The sequence below is a fragment of the Chinchilla lanigera genome, unplaced genomic scaffold (genome assembly GCF_000276665.1).
Source record: "Chinchilla lanigera isolate Chin_1 unplaced genomic scaffold, ChiLan1.0 scaffold00012, whole genome shotgun sequence".
Classification (NCBI taxonomy): domain Eukaryota; kingdom Metazoa; phylum Chordata; class Mammalia; order Rodentia; family Chinchillidae; genus Chinchilla; species Chinchilla lanigera.
Genome location: NW_004955413.1, coordinates 24197797 through 24221533, shown reverse-complemented (window position 1 = coordinate 24221533; position 23737 = coordinate 24197797). Strand labels below are relative to the sequence as shown.

The window sequence follows — 23737 nt, the reverse complement described above, 5'->3', positions numbered from 1 at the left end:
TATAGTATAACAACTATTGATAATCTCCTACGTCTTTTGTTTGTAACTCACTATTATTTGTCTATTTGTTTTCCTGAGAAACTATCTTGTAGATAACAATATGTAAAACAGTAACCACTGATAATTTCCTACCACTTTGTCTATAATTTGGGAAGCCCCCCCCCCCCGCATTATTGTTATCCTTCTTTTACTCTTTAAAATTTAAAAAAAAAAAAAATTCCGCACCAAATTTCTCTTTCAGGCTGGCAATAAGGGGAAAGCACTCGTTTAACATGCACCAGCATGATTCCTAGCACCACAAAAAACCAAATAAATAATAAATAAAATGAGTGTTAATAAAAATAAAAGGAATCCACAGCCAAGTCAGTAATCCTTCTTTTTTCTTTTTCTTTTTTTTTTTTTTTTGGTTTTTTTCCCGGTACCGGGAATCGAACTCACGACCCTGCGCTTGTTAGGCAGGCGCTGAGTAATCTTTCTTTCTTGAGACTATCAAGTGAACCACAAAAGAGGCCTGATTTATAGGCTCTGCACAACCCCTCCCACCAAGAACTAATGACTGACTCCACACCTGGACCATCAGCCGTGTTTGTACCTGTCAGGGATGGTTCTAAGACACTCAGAAGGGGCCAGTCCCCGGGAGGACTGCGATAGCCAGTCCTCGGGGCTCACCTGTGTGCATATCATAGTCGCCCGGGTAAGCGTAGGGATCGTAAGCAGTCTAGAAGGAAAGAGACACAGTCAGAACATCACCAACTGCTAACCCGAAAGGCGCGTCCCAGCGCCTGGGTCAAGCAGAGGCTGCACAAAGGCAGATAAGACACAGTCCCCACCTTTGAGTGCACATGCCCGCGAGAAAAAGGCGCACAGCAATGACGAAACAGTATTATGGGTGCAACAAGAGCAAAATCCAAGAGGCTGTGGGTACCAACGAGTTTGGACCGGACGGAGCCCAGACCAAAAGAACTCAATGAAAAACACAGAACCCGCCTCCGTTCCGGTCTTAGGAAACGAGGGACAAGGGAACCCAGCTCGCGAAGCGGGCCGGCGGGCGGACACCGGATCCGGCGGGGCGGGCTCTGGGCAGCAGCACGAGGGCCGCAGAGAGGAGGCCGGGAACCGCCGCCGGCGGCCCGCGGAGGCTCCCGGAAAGGCCCGGACTCTATCTCACTCCCCGGCCCAGCATCCGCAGACCCTGATACCGATCGCCGGGCCCACCACACGCTTTTGGCCATATTACCTCGGACTCGTAGTCATCAGCCGGGTAAGACATGACTGCGGCGCTCCGGAACACCGCGGAAGAGAATAATTGGAGCGCTCTGCCCCTGACTCAAGAGACCGGAAGTTCTCTGCCCCTGTGAGCTGTCGGGAAACTGGAAGCCTTTGTGGGGCCACAGGCACACTGAAGCCGCCATGATAGGAAGGTCGAAAACTACAAATGAATGAGATTTTTCTTCTTTCTTCAAACATAGCTCTTCCAAAGCATGTGACTCGATAATAATGGGTTAGATTCAGAAATAAGGACGTAAAATAATTCGGCAGAAAGAGTGGGCAAAGAGAAACCAGAAGGGATCCCACACAAAAGATGGCTGACAGCTTCCTCCCGCGGCCTCTTGCGTGATGGGAAATTGAGCTACAGGGTACTTAGTCTGGGGTTAACCAAGCCCAGCCATTCTTCGATTTTAGAGAACATGAACTTGTACCAAATATCTAGCAGATTGGGAGTTTCTTTCCCCTGTATCACTCTAATGCCATCCAGCCAGAGCATCCTCTTTAGAATCGCAGCACTGCTTTCCACATCCTTGTGGTGGGCTCCTGCTGTGTGTTCTTCCTTCGCAGTACACCCTCCAGTGATGCTGTCATGAAGCTAACGGAGTTGAAGCTTTAGGGTCCTGGATACCCTGGCTTTCCTTGACCCAGAGAGGGTCTTCAGTAGTGTGTTTACATAGTCATAGTGTTAGCCGGGCGTGGTGGCGCACTCCTGTAATCCCAGCACTCGGGAGGCTGAGGCAGGAGAATCGTTGTGAGTTTGAGACCAACCTGGGCTACAAAGTGAGCTCAAGGCCAGCCTGAACTGCATAGTGAGACCCTGCCTCAAAAAGACCAAAAAAAAAAAAAAAAAGGGGGGGGGTGGTTGGGGATTTAGCTCAGCAGCAGAGCGCCTGCCTGGCAAGCGCAAGGTCATGAGTTCAATTCCTCATACCGGAAGAAAAAAAAAAAATAAGGGAAAGAAGTGGCCAATTTCTCTGAATGTTTCGGGGCTGGGGATTTAGCTCAGGGGCACAGCACCTGCCTGGCAAGCGCAAAGTCGTGAGTCCGATTCCTGGTACTGGAAAACAAAACAAAACAAAACAAAAAAAAGATCCTGTATCTTCAAAACAAAACAAAACACCAATGAGGTAGCAGGCTGTCTCTTGACCACACCTTCAACTGTATCTTTTTTTTTGGAGACAGGGTCCAGGATGGCCTTGAACTCACTATTTAGCCCAGCCAGGCCTCAACCTGTGGTGATCCTCCTGCCTCAGCCTCCAAAATGCTGGGGTTACAGGAATGTGCCACCACACCTGGCTTCAAATTCAGAGGTTTTGGATGCTCCCATCTTGGTAGACCATATGCCTCAAAGACCAGATCCACCAGTAAGAGGATGGGAACACTGAAAAAGGTAAGTGGTTCAAATTCCCAAGGGTCATGACAGCCAGAAGAAACTGAAGTCCACCATTAACTCAATGGGCCGCTACAACTAAAGAGGTTGAGAGAGTTTGCTGCAGACAGTGTATACACCTTGGATCCCATGAAAAGAAACTAGAGCAATGAAGACGATTTGGGAGCTGATTGCACAGAAACAGAGGAATGAAGAGCTGGGGATTCAGCTCAGCAGCAAAGTGCCTGCCTGACAAGCACAAGGTCGTGAGTTCGATTCCTGGTACCGGAAGAAAAAAAAAAAAAAAGACGAATGAGTACTAGAACTGTTTCAGGGTGCTGTCGGTAGTAGTTAGGTGGAGATGCTCCATGATGCTAGGATTCTCTGGAGCCAGGTTTCCAGCAGGTTTTTATTTAGGACAGTGGTATGGCAGAGAGGACAGGACTGGGTTCAAATCCCATATCCTGGCCTCTTTTCCCCCAGTATAAGCCAGGGCCTCAATATATGGTAGGAAGTGCTGTATCACTGAGCTACACATCATCCTTTTTTCTATTTTATTTTGAAACAGCATTGTGCTAAGTTGTACAAGCTGGCCTTGAATTTGCAATGCTCCTGCCTCAGCCTCACAAGTAGCTAGGATTACAGATATATACCACTCAGTTCTCTGACTTTCTACATCTATAGCCTTGGACAAATTGTATAACATCTCAGAGCCTCAAGTTTCCTGATCTGCAAGGAAGGCATAATAATACCTACTGCTGGGCTGGGGGTGTAGCTCAGTGTTAAGAGGGTTTTCCAGTAGCATTAGGCTCTAGAATTGAGCCCCAGCACTGAAAATTTAAAAATTAATTACCTGATTGATTAACCTGCTAAGGCTCTGTGAGGGAGAGTTACATGATGTAAGATACACCACACCCTTATTAAATCATACATGTTCAATGTTTGTTTCTCTGCTCTGTTTCTTTCTAGCTAAAAGTGGAGTTGGCGTATGTCCTAATAGAGGTTATGGGGCGGGGGAGAAAGGTTGAGATCAACCTTAGCATTTTTCTCCATATTGACAATAACAATCCTCACAATGGAGTTTTGTAAATGCTACAAAATCTGGAAGTGCTCTTCCAACTGTCAGCGAAAGATGACATTTTAACTATGTTGGGTGAGAGGTTTTTCTGAATGGGAAGAGCTGTGGAGTATATAGATTTCTGTTTGTCAAGGAAAAAATAAAAAGACTATCCCGTGAGAGATGGACAGCTGTGAACAAGTCCCTTATCTCTCTGGCTTCAGCTCCTCATCTGTAAAACAGGAATGGTCTTGTCTACTTTATACAAATGTTTATGGGGTTCGGGGTTGTGAGAAGTGCCCTGGGGGAGATGTCGTTAAGATCACCCTTAACTGGCCGGGCGTGGTGCCGCATGCCTATAACCCCTGCACTCGAGAGGCTGAGGCAGGAGGATCATTGCGAGTTCGAGGCCAGCCTGGGCTACAAAGTGAGCTCAAGGCCAGCCTGAGCTGCATAGCGAGACCTTGTCTTAAAAATAAAAAAAATAATAATAATAAAAAAAAAAGATCACCCTTAACTGCTCTGCGGAACACCCGTTTCTGGGTCTGACTTCTGCGGGGAACAGTAAGCGCCTCAGGGGCGCCCAGTCTGATGCAGTGTGCTGAGCTGCCTGGCTCACTGGCTCTCGGACTGACGTGTTGCTCTGATGTAATTACGTCAATTATAATTTCTTGCGAAACAGTGATCCATGCCGGGATTACCAAGAAAACCCTGACGAAAGAAACTCTGTTGCACTTTGAATCTATTACTGCACAGTTCCTAGTGACATCTCTAAATTTTAATACATTTTCCTCTTCCTAGTTACATTAGGTCTTTTGTGGGAAGTTAATTTTTTCCACGCATTGACTTAAAATGTATGCATAGCCACACGTAGTATGGCTTCTTCACTTTCCTCCGTGATTGGCTGCAGATTATCTTAATATGATTGGTTAAAGCACCTGCCCGTCATCTTTCCCATGATCCGACGGGGAAAACGGAAAAGAGAGGGTCTGCTGTTTTATTGGCTCCGGTATGGAGACATAGGGTGGGGCGTGGGCGCTACCAATTTGTGATCGGTTTCCCGGTCCGTCAGTCACGCTGCTGCAAACTCTGCCCAATTGTTTTGCTCGTACTATACTGTCGTACTATAGTGTCCTTTCCAGATTGGCTCTAGGGTGCGGACTGAAGTGGTCGTTATTGGTCGCGACGCTGTAGCTCGCCGCACGAGCTCACCCCCCTCCCGCTCGGTTGCCGTGGTTGCAGGCCCGGCCCGCCCGCTTGCCCGTTGACAGCGAGACTTATCGCCGAGGAAAGTGGGTCCGTTGGTCGGCGGGGAACCAGGCTGCAGCGGCCCGGCCCACGCGGAGACGTTGCCATGGCAGCCGCCGCCGGGGGCGCGGACGAGGAGCCGCGCTCGGGCCGCTCGAGCTCGGACGGCGAGTGCGCGGTGGCGCCCGAGCGGCTGACGGAGGCCGAGGGACTCTTCTCCTTCGCGGATTTCGGGTCCGCGCTGAGTGGCGCCGCGGGCCTGCCGCGCCGGGGGTCGGGAGGGGCCCAGTCCCCGCTGCGCTACCTCCACGTCCTGTGGCAGCGCGACGCCGAGCCGCGCGACGAGCTGCGTTGCAAGATCCCCGCCGGGCGGCTCCGGCGCGCGGCCAGGCCCCACCGCCGGCTCGGGCCCACGGGCAAGGAGGTGCACGGTGAGCCGCCCGCGCCGCCCGGCGGGGACAGCAGTTACTGTGATGGCTGCGGGGGACCGTGCATGTTTTCAAAAAAGTCTTCCTGCTCGGAGTCAGTCTTTCCAGGCTGCTCTGACTTAGTGATTCCTGAGCAGAAACTCCGTGGCTGCAGTGTTTATTTATCTAGAGATAGTAACACGGGGTAGGGAGAGAAGGGAGGCCGGAGTCTGTAGCTAGTTAGTTGTGCCAACTTAAAATGCACTCCTGAACTGGACTGCTCTATCACACTTAGCCCATAGGTGAACTATAAGTCCTTTGAGGCTTAGTTTTCCAGCTGTAAAATGGGTACAAGTATCTGGTTTAGGGGAATATTTTAAGAAGTAACGTAATGAATGTACGGCTACTTTTTTTAAAAAAGATGTTTTTAGTACTGTACTTGTTTGCAGTACATAACGATTGCATGCCTAAGGCCAGGCGTGATGGTGCACGCCTGTAATCCCAGCACTCTGGAGGCTGAGGCAGGAGGATCATTGTGAGTTTGAGGCCAACCTGGGCTACAAAGTGAGCTCAAGGCCAGCCTGAACTGCATAGCGAGACCTTGTCTCAAAAAGACGAAAAAAAAAAAAAATAGATAAATTGCATTTCTAGTGGAGAGTTGGTAGCTGTACGTGACACATCTTAATTATTTCTTCATTCCCTCCCCACTCCCTTGTCTCTTGGTCCGCTTCCCATTTGCAGAAGCTAAATGCATAGCTGTCATCATGTGTTACCTGCTAAACACTGTTGGATGTTTGGTGATCTTCTTTGTTGTTGTTTGCTTTGATTTTTATTGTAAGAAAAAACACATTGTGATCAGAAATGGGTTTACAGCTTGTATAGAATTTGCTACAGAGAGAAATTGGTGCTAACCCTGCCTACATTGTTGTGACCTAGTCTAGTGATTACTGTTTCACTGTTTTTATTGTTATTTTGTGTTTTTTGAGACAAGGTCTCCTTGTTGTGTACTTCAGGCTGGACTTGAGTATACTGTGTAACCCATGCAGCCTTAAACTGAAGGCATCCTCCTGCCTCAGCCTCCAGAGTGCTGGGATTACCGATGTGTGCCACCACTCCTATCTAGTGATTACTGTTTGAGCCTCTTGACTTTCATATGTCTTAGAGAGAGATCAGATCTCTTGTTTCAGATAAGGGGTCATTTGTAACCCTCACAAGAACTCAGAGCTGTAAAAATTGTTTCCATTTTACCGCCACCTGGAAAGTGGCAGTGCCTGTGTGGGAGCACAGGTCAGCCTCTTCCTCTGGCCTGTCTACCACATTGTCTTCCACATTTTATGGATGCCATGGAAACTGGCCTGGAAAGATCAAAGTGGCGACTCTTAGGGTCCCTTCTCAGACTAGCTATGATTCACCCCAAGTCTTAGTGGTATGGAGATGAGAGGAGAGTGTGACGGTGCTGTGTAAACTGTAAAGTATTATATGGATGTAAGGAACTGTTACATCTGAGATGCAGTTTTATAATCGTTTGTTGACTGACAAAGGTGTTGTTTATGGGTGTGGGCCCTGAGGATTGAACCCAGGGCCTTTGCACTGAGCTACATCCCTAGTCTTTTTTTTTTTTTTTTAAAGACAGGGTCTCACTAAGTCACTAAGTTGCCTAAACTGGGCTCGAACTTGCAATCCTCCTGCTTCAGCCTTCCAGAGTGTTGAAGATTATAGCCATGTATCGCATACCAGGCTAAAGGCATTACTTTCTATTAGCTTTTTTGTGTGCGTCAGGAATTGAACTCAGGGCCTCTCACTTGCTAAGCAGGCACTGTGCCCTATTAGCTTTAATATAGCAGAAGTATTATTGGAGAGGTGAAAAAAGGTTCTGCTTAGGAATTATCAAACGTAAGTAAAACTCACCTGGGAATGACCCATTTTAGAGGTCAGCTCACAGAGAACTTCCAGGTAAACCATCTCATTCTGTCTTTGCAACAACTTAGAGCTGGCAGAATAACCCAGCCTTGTTTTGCAGATGACAGCCCGAGGGCCAGGGATGTTAAGTTTTCTGTCTTGAGGGTGCCAGCTACTACAAGTGGCAGAAACAAGATCTGGCTCCAGAAATCAGATTTGCTACAGAAAGTGGCCCTTGTTCCGGCTGTGGCCCGGTTCAAGCTTCTCCTTGTTCCAGGAGTTCAAGTTTCTCATTGTCTTGTGTCCTGGCACCTTCATTTCCCTAGGTAGTCCCTGCAGGGTGGGAGCCAGGCATGTTCTGTTTCATCAGGGAGATGTTTTTAGAAAACTGGCCTCTTGTTCTCTTCCCAGCTCTGAAGAGGCTGAGGGACTCGGCCAATGCCAACGACGTAGAAACAGGTGAGTGTGCACAGTGGGCCCTGCCCCGGGATGCTGGGCTGGGGCAGATGTGGGGATCAGGTGACGAACACCACAAAGTCTGCCAGCTCCTGCTGCTTATACTCCCTGAAATGGCTCTCTTATACAGCATGATTCTTTATGGTGGCCCAGCATTTTTGCTTTTTTGTTTGTTTGTTCTTTGAGACAAGGGCTTGCTACATAGTTCAAGCTGATATTGAACTCACTGTATAGCCCAGGCTGGCCTCGCACTCACAGTGATCCTCCTGCCTCAGCCTGCTAAGTGCTGGAATTATAGGCAAGGGCCACTGTGTCTGGCTTTGTGATGGTCCTGACTCTGCAGTCGTCTTGCAGGGGGTGAATCAGGCCTAGGTCCTCAGCGCCTGTGCTCCCCTGTGCCCCTCAGCCTCCAGAGCCACAGCAGTCCACATCCTGTGGGCTCCCTGGTCATGCCGGGCACTGCGTGACTGCATCTGCCTTCAGGTCCCTGGTACCGGCATCGCTGTCCGAAGAGAGCAGGGTGGCTCTCCCTCGAGCACCGGTGGCTAACGGTGACACGTGCACTCACTGCCAGGTGATATCCGCCATGTCCGGCTGCTTGGTGACACTGTGGTCTCCAGGGCAGGTGGCTCTTGAGCTTGTTTATGTCATGGAGCCTCGCCGAGTCTGGGCTGTGCTCGTCGAGGGACGCTGGCTGGTTTTGTGCTGCTGCTCTCCTGATGGGGCAATAGGAGTACCAAAGGGACAAGGACAGGTTCCAGGACAAAAAAAAAAAAATGTAATTTCACCCACTGACTTAATGCTTCCTGTGAGTCAGGGGAAAGTGGTGTGTTAGCTTCCTATGGCTGCTTTCACTGATTACCCCAAATTAGGGGCCTCAGTAACATGAGTAGGAGCCAACCCAGGTCTCGCTAACCAAGTCTCACCACCACCCACTGCCCCCGGGTGGCAGGCTTTCGTTTTGGACGATCTGGGGAGAATGTCTATTCCCCCAGCTTTCTGAGATGCTACCCACATTCAGTCCAGGGGCGGTGGGCTGAGTCTCTCCCTCCGTCCTTGCCATTTCTCTGTTCTGTTTTATTTATTTAGTTTTTGGCTTTTTGAATTTTCTTTATGGGTTTATAAGCTGCAGTGTACCCATGGTATAGCCCACATACTATTTTGTGTATTATGAATGTTTTATATACTCTGTGGAACCATTTTTTCCAAGATAGATTCATCATTTTTCCTGATTTATAGACTGACTGTGTGGTTCTTCTAAAACTTACAAGGTCAAAATAAAAAATCAAAGCCAGGCCAATGATGTACATCTATAGTCCCAGCTATCTGGGAGGCTGAGACAAGAGGATCCCTTGAGCCCAGAAGTGAAGACTAGCCTGAGCACATAGTAAGACCCCATGTCAGGAAAAAGCTACACATCTCTTTGTAATTCCATTTCCCAATTTAAACGATGATTTTCTTTTTTTTTTTTTCTTTTTGGTGCTGGAGATTGAAACCAAGGCTCGGTCTATGCTAGGTGAGCCATTTCCTGCTGAGCAGCCACCCTCGCCCCATAACTACAGCTTCTATTTTTTTTATTTTTTTATTTTTTTCCGGTATCGGGAATCGAACTCATGACCTCGCGCTTGCCAGGCAGGGGCTGTGCCGCTGAGCTAAATCCCCAGCCCAACTACAGCTTTTAATGGGCGCACTCGAGCCCTGCAAAGGCACAAACCGTGAGTTATTTAGCGTCATATTTTCATTTTCAAGGTCACTTCCTGGCTACAGAATTGTCACATCAAAGGGGATGTGTGTTTCTCATGGCTCCTGGTAGAGGCAGCTAAAGTACTTTCTATGAAGGCTGTAATTGCACAAATCACAGAACCAGAGTGGTCTGTTTCGCTCTGTTGTACCTTAGTGATGCTGGTTCTCTTTTGGCAAATGTCCTTGTGCACCGTGACCCAGAGCTCTTGCTTTTCCTTCGCTGACCCCGTGAGCCCTGCCCTGACCCACTCCGCCCCTTGCACAATGCTGACAAAGCCAGCCTTACTCGCCGGACACCGTGCTTGATACCAAAGGAAGAAACCTTTAACAACTGGAGAAGAAGATGCCGCCTCCAAAACAAAAACTAAGACACAAGAAACTAAGATGATGTGTTCAGTAGGAGAGATATAATTTCTGGAGTGAAAAAGCCTAGGTTAAAGCCAGGTGTTGGCCGGGCGTGGTGGCACGTGCTTGTAATCCCAGCACTGGGGAGGCTGAGGCAGGAGAATCTGTTGCAAGTTCAAGATCAACTTGGGCTACAAAGTGAGCTCAAGGCCAGCCTGAACTGCATAGGGAGACCCTGTCTCAAAAAGACAAAAAAAAAAAGAGACTGAAAGCTGCTGATGTGAGAACGATATTTGGCAGCAATTTTCCCCCTCATAGCTGTCAGCTGGCCGCGGACATCAGTGTGCAACGCCTCCCATTTCCAGTGCCTGCAGACTCCGAAGAAGGAGGAATTTCACATCCATTAAGGAATTTCACATCCATTACTCGCTGTGCGACTCTGGATTCTGCCCATTTGTGGTGCCCTGAGGCTCGAATCCAGCCCCCCGCCCTCGGCCCAGCTCCTCACTCCCGGCTCTTGGCAGTGGACTCCTTTATTTCTGAAGTAGTTCAGCCTGAGGTCTAGTCCGCGTGTCCCTAGAACCTGCTGCAGAAGGCTGTCTCCTGGGGGCCAAGTCAGCATCGGCCACTGGTGAGAGAAGCTGTGTGCAGCTGGAATGGATGTGGATCCAAGCTGGAAGGACAAAGCCAGAGTCTATGGAGGGGCCAGTCTCTCTCTCTCTGCCTGCCTTCTGTCCTGTCCTCTCCCCTCCTCCCCCTCCCCTCCCCTCCCCTCCCCTCCTTTCTTCTCCTTTTTCTTTTCCAGTTTTCAGGTTTTTGAGACAGGGCCTCGCTATGTAGCCCTGGCTAGCTTTGAACTCACTATGTAGCCCAGGATGGCCTTGAACTTGCTGTAGTCCTCAGTTGTACCCCTCAGGGAACCAACCCCTTGTTGTGGCAGTGCCTGTGGGGACAGCATCTGGCACCAGCTCTCCCTGCTTGTGGACACCCGCTCTGGGACTCTGAGCTGCTGTCCATCCCCGGGGCCTGCACAGGGCCGACACTGCCGCTTGCTCACCTCCCTCTCTCCTCCTTGGTGCCGTCAGTGCAGCAGCTGCTGGACGATGGGGCGGACCCCTGCGCAGCGGACGACAAGGGCCGCACCGCTCTCCACTTTGCCTCCTGCAACGGCAATGACCAGATCGGTGAGCCCTGGGAGGGGCCGGGGGCGGGGCGGGGCTTCGAGGCCTGCAGATTCCCGGGGGCTGCATCTCAGGGAGACTTGGCACCGAGGTACCCTAGCCCCTGGCCTGAGGAGCCGGCCTGCCAGGCAGGGAAGGGCTGAGCTGGGGAGAGCGTGTGAGGGACTCCACAGGCCAAGGAAGCCTGCAGTGAGGAGCAGGCATGGGGAAGAACGGGCACAGACTTCTAGACACTCGGCAGTGCCAGGCACAGTGCAGGGCAGCGTCCTGTTACGTTATATTGTGGTGTAACTAGCCAGGTGTGGTGCATGCCTGTGATCCCAGCACTCGGGAGGCTGAAGCAGGAGGATTGCTGGGAGTTCAAGGCCAGCGTGAGCTGCATAGCACAATCCTGTCTCAAAAACACAAAAAATTTTTTTTAAAAATTGTGATGTAACTTCAGTGAACCGTGCGCATCTACATTCCTGGCCCACATGGACGCCCTCTCCCGATCCCAGCAGCTGTCCGCCCCAGGCTGTCTTGCCATCTGGACCTTGTGCACCATGGCCCAGGGGGCCTGCTTTCGGGTTTCACATCGATGGAAGCGCATCACCTGTGCTCCTTTGTGCACACTCTTCCTTCAGTTCTGTGTTGTTGATGTTCAGTCCTGGGGATTGGACTTGGGCCTTGTGCATACTAGGCAAGCTCTGGACCTCTGAGCTACACCCCCGGCCTTTTATTTTATTCTGAGACAGGGTCTCACTAAGTTCCCCAGGCTGAACTTGAACTTGCCACTCGCCTGCCTCAGCCTCCTGAGTTCTGGGACTACAGACATGCACCACCATGCCCGGCTTGCCCATCCTACTTTTGAGGGGCATTTGTGTTGCTCCAGGCTTGGGCCAGTGTGAGAAATGAATAATGCAGCGTGAATGTTCTCATGCTGGTGCATTTGTGGCTGTAAACACTCACCTGTGTGTGAGCCCAGGAGTGGGGCTGTTGGTTACCAGGGTACAACCAAACTTTGTCTGAGTTTCCACTCCCACCCCTCAGCAGTACACGAGGGTCCCACGTTGTCCCCTGCCCTTGCCCGTGGAGTAGGGTTTCTCTTCAATTTTAGCTGGTCTGAAGCATCCCATGTGCCTTAGCTCACATTTTTCTGCTGGCCAGTGAGATTAGCACTTCTTCCTGTGTTTACTGGCCATTTTTACGTCCCCTTTTGCAAAGTATCTGTGCAAGGTATGTGGGGGTAGTCCATTTTTCTAAACATGCTGTCTTACTGAGTTGTAGGAATTCCTTTTTTTGAGACAGGGTCTCACCATGTAGTCAGGCTGGCCCTGAACTTACTGTATATCGTAGGCTGGCTTCAAACTCACAATCCTCCTATCCCAAGTGCTGGAATTACAGCTGTGTGCATGCCAGGCATGGTGGCACACATCTATAATCCCAGCACTTTGGAGGTTGAGGCAGGAGGATCACTCATTGCAAGTTCAAAACCAGCCTGGGCTATATAGTAACTTCAAGGCCAGTCTGAACTGCATAGTGAAATCCTGTCTCAAAAAAAAATACACACAAACAACAACAAAAAAACTTGTACAGGTATGTGCCACTATTGCTGGCTATAAGAATTCTTCATCATTTGGGACACAAATCATTTACTGATTATACCTGACTTGACTTTTTGGCCTTCCTTTGCACTCTAAGTGGTACCTTTTAATGAACATAAATCCCTAACTTTTTTTAAATTCCTAATTTTAATGCATTTAGTTTATGAATCTTTTCTTTTGCATGGTTGGTGTTTTTGTGACTGCATATGAAATCTCTGCCTGGCCCACAGTCGTGAAGATGTTCTCCTGGTTTTTTTCTAGAAGTCTGACAGTTTCAGCTTTCACACTTACGTCTATGATCATTCCAGAATTAGCTGCTATGGATGCTGTGAGGTTCAGCTTCCCCATGCAGTGTCCTGGACCCAGGTTGGCTCACCTGTGCATCCAGATGGGTGACTGGCAAACCCTGGCAGTACCACAGCCCACCCCCATGGGCCCCAGTGATGGTCAAGGAGAAGGAGGTTTTTTATGGAGCTCAGCATCGTCTGCTGGCCTCATTCACACTGTGGCACTTGGCTGTGGGAAGAGCAGGAGGTGCCCTTAGAAGCCTTCACTAGCATTTGCTTAATTCTTAATACCTCAGTCACAAAGGGCGTAGTGATGGACACCTGTAATCCCAGCTGCTTGGAAGGCTGAGGCAAGAGGATCTCAAATTTGAGGCCAGCCTGGGCAATTTAGTGAGACATTATCTCAAAATGATAACATTTTTCAGGCCAGGGATTTAGCTCAGTGACACAGTGCCTGCCTGGCAAGCATGAGGTCTGGAGTTGGATCCCCAGTACACCCCCCAAAAAAATAATAGTAATACATTTTTAAGAGGGCTGGACATGTAGCTCAGTGATAGAGTGCCCCTGGGTTCAAGTCCCAGTACCACGAAAAGAAAAATAAAAAAATAAAGAGAAAGAAGGAAACCTCAGTTGCATAGCACTTACCTGGGCCAAGAGAGCCTCCTGGAGCCCTCCGCTCCTGGCCACGGGGTCCTGCACATGCGCCCTGTGGGATGACGGGTGAGTGAGGGAATGAAACAACACAAGCAGTACCATCTTGGCATTCAGCACCCGCACTCTGAGCGAGCCTCCGGCTAGACAAGGCTGTGGGGCCACACGCAGGCAGCATCTGATGGTGCCTCCTGGGCTTTCCTGTTTCAGTGCAGCTGCTCCTGGACCACGGGGCCGACCCCAACCAGCGCGATGGGCTGGGGAACACACCGCTGCATCTGGGTGAGTGCCTGGAGGTCCCCTGGACCCTCTGCAGCATTGGCAGGCGTGGCAGATGGGAGCCTGGGGTCCTGCTGGCTCCCAGCAGCGTCTCCCAGCACACGGGCAGGTCCTGAGCCCCGGGCCATGCTCCCAGCCGCCTGTGTGTATGGACACTCGGTCACCCAGCATTGGGCCGCTCCCTCTGTACTGCGATTTCACAACTAGATCGGCTTTGCAGTGCCTCTTCCAGGAGCCATGGCTGTGAGGCCTTTGGCTGTTGCAGCTTCACCACTGGCTGACACTATGGCTTATAATGAGGCAGGTTCCAGCTCCAGGCCTCGGTTTCCCCAGCTGTAAAGGGGACTTAATGCTGCATTCTCCCAGCCGCTGCCCGGTGACAGTGACACCCTCTTGGGAAGCATCAGTTGGCCCCGGCACACTGGGACACAGCCCTGCTCCTCCTCCCGTTGGGCCTGGATTCTTAAGTCCCTGTTCTTGCTCCTCAGCGGCCTGCACCAACCATGTCCCTGTCATCACCACACTGCTGCGAGGAGGTACGAGGCCCCTTCCCTCCCTGCCTCCCTGCCCTCGCCCTCGTCCCCTGCGTGCTCACTGCCTGTTTCTGCAGGAGCCCGCGTGGACGCCCTGGACCGAGCAGGCCGCACGCCCCTGCACCTGGCCAAGTCCAAGCTGAACATCCTGCAGGAGGGCCACTCCCAGTGCCTGGAGGCCGTGCGGCTGGAGGTGAAGCAGGTGAGCAAAGCGGCCAGGCCAGCGCAGGGCAGGAGCCAGGCTCGCCACAGCCGTGTGCCCGAGCCCTCCCCGTGCACCCTGTCAGCCCCCTGGGCAGCTCAGCGCCCCTCTCGCTGCAGATCATCCACATGCTGCGGGAGTACCTGGAGCGCCTGGGGCGGCACGAGCAGCGGGAGCGGCTGGACGACCTCTGTACCCGCCTCCAGATGACCAGCACCAAGGAGCAGGTGAGCCACGGATGCACAGCCGGATGCGCCACCAGAAGAGCCTGCATCTGTGCCCCCTCGCATGTCCTCTGAAGCCCCAGTGACCCAGCCCCCTGGTGTCCACTGTCCCGTGGTCAGAGAGATGCAGGCCGCTGCGTCCCCTGGGTGGAGGGGTGACGCCTGCATCCCATGCCTGTGGAGGGGAGGTGGAGGGACCTGGGCGCCCTGGCACCAGAAATAGAGCTCGGCTTTCGTCCTGCAGGTGGATGAAGTGACCGACCTGCTGGCCAGTTTCACGTCCCTCAGCTTGCAGATGCAGAGCATGGAGAAGAGGTAGCGAGAAAGTCTCCCTGCCTTCCCGCTTGGCCACCGCGCGTCCTCTGCTTCTCATGACAAAGGAAAAGCCCCGTGTCTGGGAGTTTGGGGCACACTTCCCTCGGATGCTGGGGAGCAGAGATGTACTGTCCGTGACCATGGCATTGCTCCCAGACACCACCTCTGCAGGCCCGGAGGGACCCGGCCACCTCAGCCGTGGCCCAGGTGCTGGCCCAGTGGCCCCACTCGTCCGTGGCCTCCCTTGCAGGCCCTAGCCCTTCTCTGTGTTCCTCCTGGCTGTGAGCTGGTTGCCATGAGCTGGCTCAGGATGGGCACCCTCAGCCCAGGGGCAGCGTGGCCTCTCGCCTGGCCTGCCCTTCTCACCAGCATGTAGGTTTAGGCCCATCCCCCGACTATCGCAGCAGCACATCAGTGAGTCTCTCTGCTTAGAAGGAGAGGCTTGGGGACACTCAAGCCTTACCAGGGGGCTGGGGATTTAGCTCAGCAGCACAGCGCCTGCCCAGCAAGCACAAGGTCCTGAGTTCGATTCCCGATACCAGAAGAAAAATAAAAGCCTTACCAGGGTTAGGAAGTCCCCAGCCCTTTCCTTCCAGCCGCAGGAGCACCAGGAGGTGGAGCCTTTTGCAGCTTTCACTGTCAGGCTGATAGCTGCCCGCCTGTGCCCGGTCCTCATCCCAGGAACCCGTGACCCTTACCTCATCTGACAAAGAGGTTCATGGATATAACAGGATTCTGAGGCAGATGACCCTGAATTAACTAGAGGGGCTGGATGTAATCAGGGATTTTTGTAAGGAAAGCCGGGGTGAGAGAAGTAGGAGGTGTGCTGATAGAAGCAGGAAGTTAGAGGGGAAGGAGCAGGAAGTCAAGGAAGAGGTCCAGAGCCAAGAATGCAGGCTGCCCGCCTCCATAAGCCGGAGGCAAGGAAAAGGCTTCTCTCGGAACTTCCAGGAGGCTCCGACACTGATGACTCCCCAGACTTAAGCTCGGTGAGACTGATTTCAGCTGCAAACCTCCAGAACTATCAGAGAATAAATCCGTGTAGCAACAGCCACTTTGTGATTTGCTGCTGCAGCCCCAGGAAACTAACAAAGCACTGGAGGCTCAAGGTCACCACAAGGTGTTAGTCCTGTCAGCAGCCTCAGCCCAGGCCCAGGAGCAGAAGTGCCCCCCTTGGCAGGGCTGTGCCTGGCCTGCCCCTCCTAGGAGTCTGACTACAGACTTCAGGGCCTCACGCTGTGTTCCCTGTGTGGCCCTGCCTCTTTCCCTCTCTCCAGCTGGGGAAGCCCTAGCCTGATTCAGAGGAGAGCCTGTCCTCAGGTCCCAGTTGGGTACACTTCAGGTCTTAAATAAACTCGGAGCCCCTAGGTTCTGGAGGAAAATAAGTGTGATATTCTAGCCCAAGGGCCAGGGATATAGCTCACAGGCACAGCACCTGCCTGGCAAGTGTGAGGTCCTGAGTTTGAGTTCCAGTACCCGCCCCCCAAAAAAGAACAAGATACCAGCCCAGCTGGTCATGGTGGTCATGCCCATAATCCCAGTACAGAGGAGGAGGAGGATCACTGTGAGTTGAGGCTAGCCCGGGCAACATAGTAAGTCCAAGGCCACCCTGAACTGCACAGTGAGACAGTGTTATCGAAGTAAAACATACTGGCACATCCTAGGGCTGGCTCTAGAACCGTGCAAGAAGGAAGCTCAAAGCCCCCCAGGTTGCTAGGGCTAGGAAGGCACAGTGCTGTGGAGTGTGGGGACCAGGGGTGCCCTGAAGAGGAGCTAGGGGGCACAGTGCAGTGGGAGCAGATTTCTTTCCCCCCTCCCTCTGGCCTGGTGGCTCAGCACCTTCTAGCTGCACCTGCAAGGTTTTCTGGGCTTGTGTTCTGTGGTGTTGGGGTGGGACCCAGTGGCTGGAGCACACTAGGCCAGCACCCCACCTCTGAGCTACACCTTAGTCCCGTTCAAGCTTTGGCTGCCTGACCCCTCAGTGCTGGATCACCATCTCCACCCCTGGGCCTTGGTCCCCGAGTGTGCCCTGGCACAAGCGCGGTATCCGTTGTCAACTCCCTGCGTGGCCATGCAGATGTGGACAGAGGGTTTGAGGTGGCTTGTAGGTCAGTCATCAAATGCTTGCCAGACAGCCGGGCAGCCAGCCAGTCTGATTCGCCCCATTTCCAGCCAAGATGTTTCCTGCAACCCCAAATCTGTCTGAAGAGCCAGTCAGATAAAATTGGCCCAGACATTAGAGTGAGTCAGAAAACACCCAAGTGGGCCCTGGTTGCTGGATGGACCGGCGCTGGAGAGAATTCAGCAGAGGTTCCCCTCGGGTTGCTTCTACTGCCATTGCTCCAGAAGCTGCTGGTATGTGGCAGACTGGGCAGACACAGGAAGGCGAATCCATAGATGTTGATTTCAGCGTCCAGATGTGGGGGGTTTTTGCATTGAGCTGTATACCCCCAGCACTTTTCAACAAATCACTAAAATTGCCCAGGCTGGGCTCAAACTTTTCGATCCCCATGCCTGAGCCTCTCAGAGTGCCAGGGTTACAGGCGTGAAGCTCTTTTGGTCACCTTTTGTTCTCCTGAGCAGCAGGCTTGCTTGACTGACACTTGTCCAGCTGGGCAGTGACCCGGGGCCCCTTGCTGCTGCTCCTGCTGGCATGGATGGGTGGGGGAGCAGGTTTTCTGGGGCTACTGGGCCTGGGAGCTGGGTCCACACCCAGCGCTCATGCTGTTTCCACCATTTCCTAACAGAGGGCCATGGTGTTTGCTGAGCACCTACTATGTGCCTGCAGGCCTCTGCTTTGGTGTTTGTAATAAAATGTCAGGTCGCCACTTTATGTATTGTTTCCTCTATTTTATAGATGTAGGAAACTGAGGCTCAGAAAGAGAAATCAGTTTGCTTGGGGATGGCTATATCTGGCTCAGGCTTACTCTCTGCCGGGTTTCCAGAACTGTCTCCAGTGCACCTGGGACACAGCTGGTAGGGACTGAATGGTTGCCAGTGGCTTTGTTCTCCTGGCAGGGGGCTCTGGCCCTTTCCTTGTGGAGCACACAATACAGTACGCTCGCGGGTGAGGTGTGTACCTGGTCACCTCGGGAAAGACAGGATGATGGGGCTGGGACGGATCTACAGTGGTCCTTGCTGACCTGTGGTGGCTGGGGAAGGGGAGGTCTGAGCCAGAGCTGAGGGCCACGGAGGGTGAGAGGCTGGCTAAAGGGGGAGATGGGTCCTGAGGTCTGGATTTGCCCTGGCAGGCATCAGAATCCTGCAAGACAAATGTCACCTCCACGCCAGGGGCCAGATGCATCTTTAGCCCATGGCAGACAGCAAGAATGGCCTCAGTCTGGGGTAAAACTTTTCTCGGAGAAATCCCCGTCCCCTCCCTGCTCCCCAGACTGGGTAAGATGCTGAGCCCAGACCAGTATCAGAAGGCCCCACTGAGTCCTCGGATAATCCCAACAAAGCCCTGGAGCCCAAAGGGAAGTCACAGGCCACAGCCCTAACACTGGACCTCAGGATCCGCAGGGAGGTGATGCTGTGTTCACCTTGCTCCTTAAGCAGCTCTGGAGGCCGAGGGCCTTGCCTGACAGACACCCCAGGTTAGGGCGCCAGGCTGGAGCATTCGGAGTCCCCGTGCTCAGAGCAGCCACTCTGGCTGACCCACGTGAGCCTGGCTTTGGATGTCAGGGAGGCGGCGGCAGTCGGTGCCCAGAGGGCAGAGGTGGATGAGCTGCACCTCGTGGCTGGATCTGAGGGCTTTGGTGAGCCAGCAGGGCGCCCCAGGGTAGATGTGTCCAGACGCATCCCCTGCCTCAGACAGGACCTGTCAGCTTGCTTCTGCAGGTCACTAAGGCCCAGAGAGGTCACAGCTATGTAGTGTGGGAGCCAGGATTCAAACCCAACAGCATGGTTCCCCGGCACAGCACCAGATCCCAAGCAGGTGGCCCCCCAGCACGCAGCCGTCCAGCCCCCTAGTCCTCCCTGGCCCCGGCACCTTTGCTCCTCTCCGCCCTCCTCCTGCTCCAGCCTCGCGCCTGAAGAGACTACTGAACTTGGCGTCAAGCAGCTGCCTCAAGTCAGTCGGGTCCTCTTAAACCAGAAACAATTTCCCCGTGCTCAGCCGGGCCTTCTGGCTTCCTGCCATCGCTTGCAGCCAGCTGCTCACAAATGAGTCCTGCGTCAGGGCCAAGGAACTGATGTTCATTAACAGGAAGCCTCAGGATGGTTAATTGGAGTTTATCTCCTGAGGTCCACACCTCGGAGTTGATAGACGATGTTCCTACCAGCCTCGGCACAGGGGGTGTTGGCTGTCAAGGCTGCACAGGGCCCTCACGCCCCCCTGCCCTCCCCTCCCACGGCCGACCTGCGGCCCTGCCCCCCGGGGGAGGGGGTGGGTAGGTCATATCCAAGCCTCTCCCTCCGCTGCTGCCACTGAAGGTCACAGAACCGAGTCAGACAAATGGGAGCTAAACCCCAGCTCTTAATCCCAGCACTTGGGGAGGTGGATGCAGGCGGATTACAAGTATAAGCCCTGCCTGGGGAATTTACCACTGAGACCCTGTCTCAAAATTAAACAATTTTTAAAAAAAGGCTGGGGCTGCAGCTCAGTGGAAAGGGTCTGGATTCAATCTCCAATACTGGAAAAAACAAAATAACTGTTTCAGCCCCTCTAATCTTGGACATGGTACTTAAACTTTCTGAGCCTCAGTTTCTCCATCTTTAAACGCTAAAGCAGATGACAAGTCTCAGGGCCAAGCGCAAAGTCTAAAACACAGCTGGGGAAGCCGGGCGTGGTGGCGCACACCTGTAATCCCTCGGGAGGCAGGAGGATCCTTGTGAGTTCGAGGCCAGCCTGGGCTACAAAGTGAGCTCAAGGCCAGCCTGAACTGCATAGCGAGACGCTGTCTCAAAAAGTAAAAACAAACAAAAAAAAACAACAAAAAACCCCCAAACAAACAAATGAAACACAGCAGGTACTCAGCACACCACCATCCTGGGGATACCCACACCCTGGGGACACCCCCACCATGTCACCGAGACCTCTGGGTCTCCACAAGTCCCAACCCAGCTCATCCTCTTCCCCTGCCTTACCCCTCGGCCATCCCCACTACCACCCCCAGTGGGCCTTGCCAAGTTTTGGCTATCACCGGGGACCCCTCTCTCCTCCTTGCCTTCAGCTGTCACCAAGTCCTGACCATCATGCCCCCCCCCAGCGCTGACCCACCTGTCCACGTCTCCCCACCGCACGTGTCCTGGACACCCCCATCTCTTCATTCTCACCCAGCTCCTGACAGGTCTCCCTGCCCTGGTTTCTTTGCTTCTGCCCCACACAGCCAAGCCAGCCTCAGCAGCCAGAGAGAGGCCCCCAGATCCTATCAAGTCACTGTTTTAAAACCTTCTAGTGGCTCCTCATCACCTTTAGGATGAAGCTTAGCCTCTGTTTCATGTGCAGAATTAGTCTTTCCCAATCGCCCAGCTTGCTGCAGGGGCTCTGCGCCCTGATGCCAGGCTGCCCTCCCTCCCTTCCCCGTCTGCGCTGGTGACTACCACTTCAGGGCTGGCTCAGGCGCTGGCTCCTCCAGGAAGGCCTTCCTGGTGGCACCTGCTGGGCTTAGAGTCCTCCGGCTCCGAAGTCCCTCTGCTTCTGTGTTTCTTGCCTCCAGGGAGCCCTGTACCTAGAAGGCACTCAGGCCTAAGAGATTTGCACAGTAGGAGGGCAAGGCAGAATTCAAACCCCCGTCCAACTAAGCAGTACTTCTCAGGCCTCCAGGCTGCCCCAGGCTCAGCTGTGACCTGGCAGGGGCCTCGGATCTGGTGGGTCCTCTTGGGTCCCGTAAGCAGCACCCAGGGCTCATTCAACCTTTGCTGCCGCCCCCATTGCCTGCCTTGGGCTCCACAGGACGTGCACCTCTCTCCTAACCAAATTATGACCATCTGCTCTTCCAGCATTTCATTAGCCCCCTGAAGCACAGCCAGGGGCCTCAGGAGCCAAGCCCGAGCCTGGCAGCAGGCATCCATCTTCTTGCTGCCTATGGCAAAAGAGAATGCTTTCCCAGCCCTGCTGCAGCCTCGCCGGCTTTCCTCCCTGGAGCTTGAGAGCAGACTCCCGGTCTCCTCCACTCCCGGTCTCTTCCACTCCTGGCCTCCGCACAGCAGGCTGCGGTGCTCCGAGCTGTACCCTCTCCTGGGAACCCTCAAGGGCACCTCTGCCACCCACCCATCCTGGTGGCCTCCCGTGCCTAACCCCACCCTGCTGCAGGTGCACAAGCCCACTCACTGCCCCTATCCCACTGGCCTGGCACAGGCTGGTGTGCACCTTTCTCCAGGAAAGTGCATGTTACATGTCACTTCTGGGATTCCTGCTCGGATGCCCAGAATGGCGGGAGCTTCCCCGCTGTGCCCTTTCAGATCCCTGTGGGTCCTTCTGTCCCAGACTCATTGTTCCTGTGGTGGCATAGCTGTCCTTTTTCTTTTTGGTGCCTGGGTCTAGTGGACTGAGTGTTCCCGGCAGGCATGAGCTCAGTCGGGCGTCTCTGTCTTGTCCCCAGGCCTAGCTTAGGGCAGCCTTGCACATGGTTTGAGGAGAAAGGAGAGAAGGGCAAGGCTGAGTCTTCCCTGCCCTGGCACCTGTCCACCTGTACCTGGTATCTTCTGTGTGCCTACCATGGGCCAGGCTACACTGTCTCCCGTTGATTAGGGCCTCTCTGTGGCTATGCTGGGCCAGAGACCTCAGAATGTCGGAAGCAGGAGGCCTCAGACTGCCACCCAGGAGCCTGGGCGGTGCAGCTGCCTGCCACCAGGTGAGCAGAGTCCCAGAGCCCCAGGCCGCTGTGGAGTGTTCCTTGTGGGTCCAACTGTGGCTCTGTCACTCCTTGGCCAGGGGATCTTGGCTGCCACCCATCCTGTGGCGAGGTCTTTCTGAGTTGGGCCCCCTGCCCATGCCCACACAGCAGCCCGGGTCAGGGGCTGGACTGACCACAGCCTGACGCAGCCCGGCGATGTTCTGTTCCATGCTTCTAGTTGGTGGGCACTCGCCACCTGCCACGCAATGAACTCTATCGCTCCCCTTCTACGTTTCCCTGGTGCTGCTGGGCTGCCCTTGAGATGTCCCTCGGGCTGCTTGGACCACAGCTGTGCCACTCATTTGCCTCTGAACTGTGGCCTTAGACCCCTACCTCAGAGCCTCAGCTTTCCCGTCTGAGAATGGAGATACTGTCCCTTGTCCTCCAGGGTTGGGGGAGGCACCGAAGAGGTATGCGGGGTAAGTGGAGGGGCAGCATTGCACCGTCTTTAGGAAACACTCCTGCTGCCGGGTCAGCCTTGGGTCAGCCAAGGGAACCTCAGGGGATGTGTGGGGGAAAAAGCACCAGGCCCTGAGCCTGTGCCCTTCCCTGAAAGCCCTTGCTCCACCATCTGGTCTCAGCCTCCTGCTGCCACTCTGACCCCTGGGCTGTGGCAGGTGGCTGGCAGTGGTGAGGACACCCCAGCAGCTGGGAGGTATCCCGGGGAGACATGGAGGCCACAGGGTTTCAGGCCTCAGTCCCAGAGCTAATACACATTATGGATGTGTAAGGGAGGAAGGTGTGCAGCTCGGAAACCACCCAGACTGATTTATTGGTTAATTAGTGGTTTCCCCGGCCACAGACTTCCCCAGCTGTGATGGGGGAGGGGGGGAGGGGACTGTAGGGCAGCTGGGGCACAGGGAGGCCAGCGAGGACCCGACCCAGGCTGGTGTCTCTCTGCAGCCAGGAGCACCAAGAACTGAAGGAACAATGCAAGGTGTTTGGACCGGGAGGTGGACACGGTGCTCGATGCCCAGGGAAGCCCAGCTGGCCCCAGCGCCTGGGAGCCATGCAAAACTTCCATAAGCCTGGGGACAGGGAGTGCACTGAGGTTTGCAGGTCAGCTAGTAGGTGTGGGGAGCTGGGGGGCTGCAGGCTTGAAAAAGTGAAACAGCAAGAACCAAGAAAAACTGCAGAAAACATGGGAACAGAGAAGAAGCCCCAGGGGTGGAAAAGAAAGGCCACTGTGTAAAAAAAAATTTGAATCCAACCTCTACTGAACACTGGCTATGTGATCGTACCTTGGACAAATCACTAAGCCTCTCTGGTCCTTGACGTCTACATTTGTAAAACGTGGCTGAACCTGCACTATTTGTATATTAACCCAGCACCTACAGTGAGAGTTTCTTAAACATGTACTGTAAGCTGCTAGTATTAAATCACATAGGCCAGAACTTGGACCAAGAAAGGGCCTGGTAACAGGCGGTGGAGGAGGCAGGGCCTGGAAGGTGCCCTCCAGGTGGATAGGGAGAAGGCTGCTCTCCTGCCAAGCTGGCTGTGGGCACACCCTGGGGCTGCATGCCTGGGGCACTGCGCCCAGCTGGGTGAATCCTTCTCACTGCTGCCCAGGGGGATCCGCTTGGCTGGAACTCGGACAAGGTGGGCCACCCTCTGAACGCTCTGTAGAGGGCTCCTTCTATGCCGGCCCCTGGCCCAGCGGCATCTGTCCGTGGGGAAGCGAACTGACGGACGAAGGACACAGCAGAACCCAGATGGGCAAGGTTTATTCAGGTCCTCGGGCAGGCCGGGCTCTCGGCGCCCCTCCGAGGGCCGTGGGCTCCCCCCGGGGCTCTGTGCCCCAGGCGCCACCTGCCGGCAGCACCCCGCGAGGCCCAGCGTCCCCGCGACGG

The 23737-nt window shown here is 53.6% G+C and overlaps 3 protein-coding genes across 3 annotated transcripts in view; 1 reads left to right on the top strand and 2 right to left on the bottom strand.

The window, feature by feature from the left end:
* The window catches only part of Eif3l (eukaryotic translation initiation factor 3, subunit L), a 30599-nt gene extending 29253 nt beyond the window's left edge, over positions 1-1346 (bottom strand). The window contains exons 1-2 of the mRNA XM_005379230.1: positions 1238-1346; positions 670-718 (exon numbers count right to left, since the gene is read on the bottom strand). Coding sequence (XP_005379287.1) covers positions 670-718; positions 1238-1270 — 82 coding nt within the window. The 5' untranslated portion in view covers positions 1271-1346. The remainder of the gene's footprint in view (positions 1-669; positions 719-1237) is intronic.
* Positions 1347-4831: 3485 nt separating this feature from the next.
* On the top strand, positions 4832-17881 carry Ankrd54 (ankyrin repeat domain 54). The gene is made up of 8 exons (XM_005379229.2): positions 4832-5374; positions 7661-7708; positions 10879-10977; positions 13706-13777; positions 14263-14310; positions 14385-14509; positions 14629-14736; positions 14978-17881. The coding sequence occupies exons 1-8, from the start codon at positions 5050-5052 to the stop codon at positions 15050-15052; spliced, it is 900 nt and encodes a 299-aa protein (XP_005379286.1). The 5' UTR covers positions 4832-5049; the 3' UTR covers positions 15053-17881.
* A 5642-nt stretch (positions 17882-23523) lies between these two features.
* Positions 23524-23737, bottom strand: part of Galr3 (galanin receptor 3) — a 2194-nt gene continuing 1980 nt past the window's right edge. The window contains exon 3 of the mRNA XM_013511305.1: positions 23524-23550. Within this exon, the coding sequence (XP_013366759.1) occupies positions 23524-23550 (27 nt within the window). The remainder of the gene's footprint in view (positions 23551-23737) is intronic.